The sequence below is a fragment of the Sinocyclocheilus grahami genome, unplaced genomic scaffold, assembly GCF_001515645.1.
Source record: "Sinocyclocheilus grahami isolate Dianchi unplaced genomic scaffold, SAMN03320097.WGS_v1.1 scaffold3216.1, whole genome shotgun sequence".
Taxonomy (NCBI): Eukaryota; Metazoa; Chordata; class Actinopteri; order Cypriniformes; family Cyprinidae; genus Sinocyclocheilus; species Sinocyclocheilus grahami.
The window spans coordinates 3,692-4,377 of NW_015508373.1; the positions used below are offsets into that span (position 1 = coordinate 3,692).

The 686-nt window shown below is 44.6% G+C and overlaps 1 protein-coding gene across 1 annotated transcript in view; it reads right to left on the reverse strand.

Moving 5' to 3' along the window:
- Nucleotides 1-686, reverse strand: part of LOC107576102 (rho GTPase-activating protein SYDE2-like) — a 16,037-nt gene that overhangs the window by 3,022 nt on the left and 12,329 nt on the right. Inside the window, exon 2 of the mRNA XM_016262360.1 lies at nucleotides 17-199. Within this exon, the coding sequence (XP_016117846.1) occupies nucleotides 17-199 (183 nt within the window). The remainder of the gene's footprint in view (nucleotides 1-16; nucleotides 200-686) is intronic.

The following is a 686-nucleotide window of genomic DNA, read 5'->3' on the forward strand; positions in this document are numbered from 1 at the left end:
TAGACCAGGCTCGTACACAGATCTGTGTTGGCTGGGTCTTTGCTTGTAGAGGGAAGTTTAGCCCAGTTCTGTTTTTTGGAGACTGTGATCTGGGAGCGTCTGGTACACTCCTCCACGGTGGAGCTCTCTGTCTCAGCATGACCTGAGGTGGATGCAGTTGATGAAGAACTTTGGAAAAGGTCCACCTTCCCTGTCACTTCTAAAGCAGAGGAGAGAAACCAGCAATTGTTACCATAGCAGGAGTTTTTGGCCTTATTTGGTGTTTAAATATTTGTCTGGATTGGAGTGACTAACTTGAAAAATGGATCGCTGGAGACTTGCAACACTCGGAAATATCAAATACCACAAGTAAAAGTGAAACTGGGGGCTATTAACCTTTACAGGGTTTGATTCCTCCCTAAAACAACATTTCTGAGATGAGTTTACAGTGACGTATGTGGACAGAGAGCAGCGAAGAGAGAGGACAACTGGAAAGAATTTTTAAAAAAGACCAAAAACAGACATCGAGAGGAGGGCTGCAGATAATTACCATCTCCTTCTCCCTCCCCTCTTGCACATGTGGAAGTTTCTCTAAACTCCCTCCTCCCCTGTTTTCCCCTCTCTCTCTTTTCGTCTGTTCTTTCCCCTCTTGAAATTATGAGCGTGGCTTGTGACACACAGTTAGCCAAATATCTTATCCAATTCCA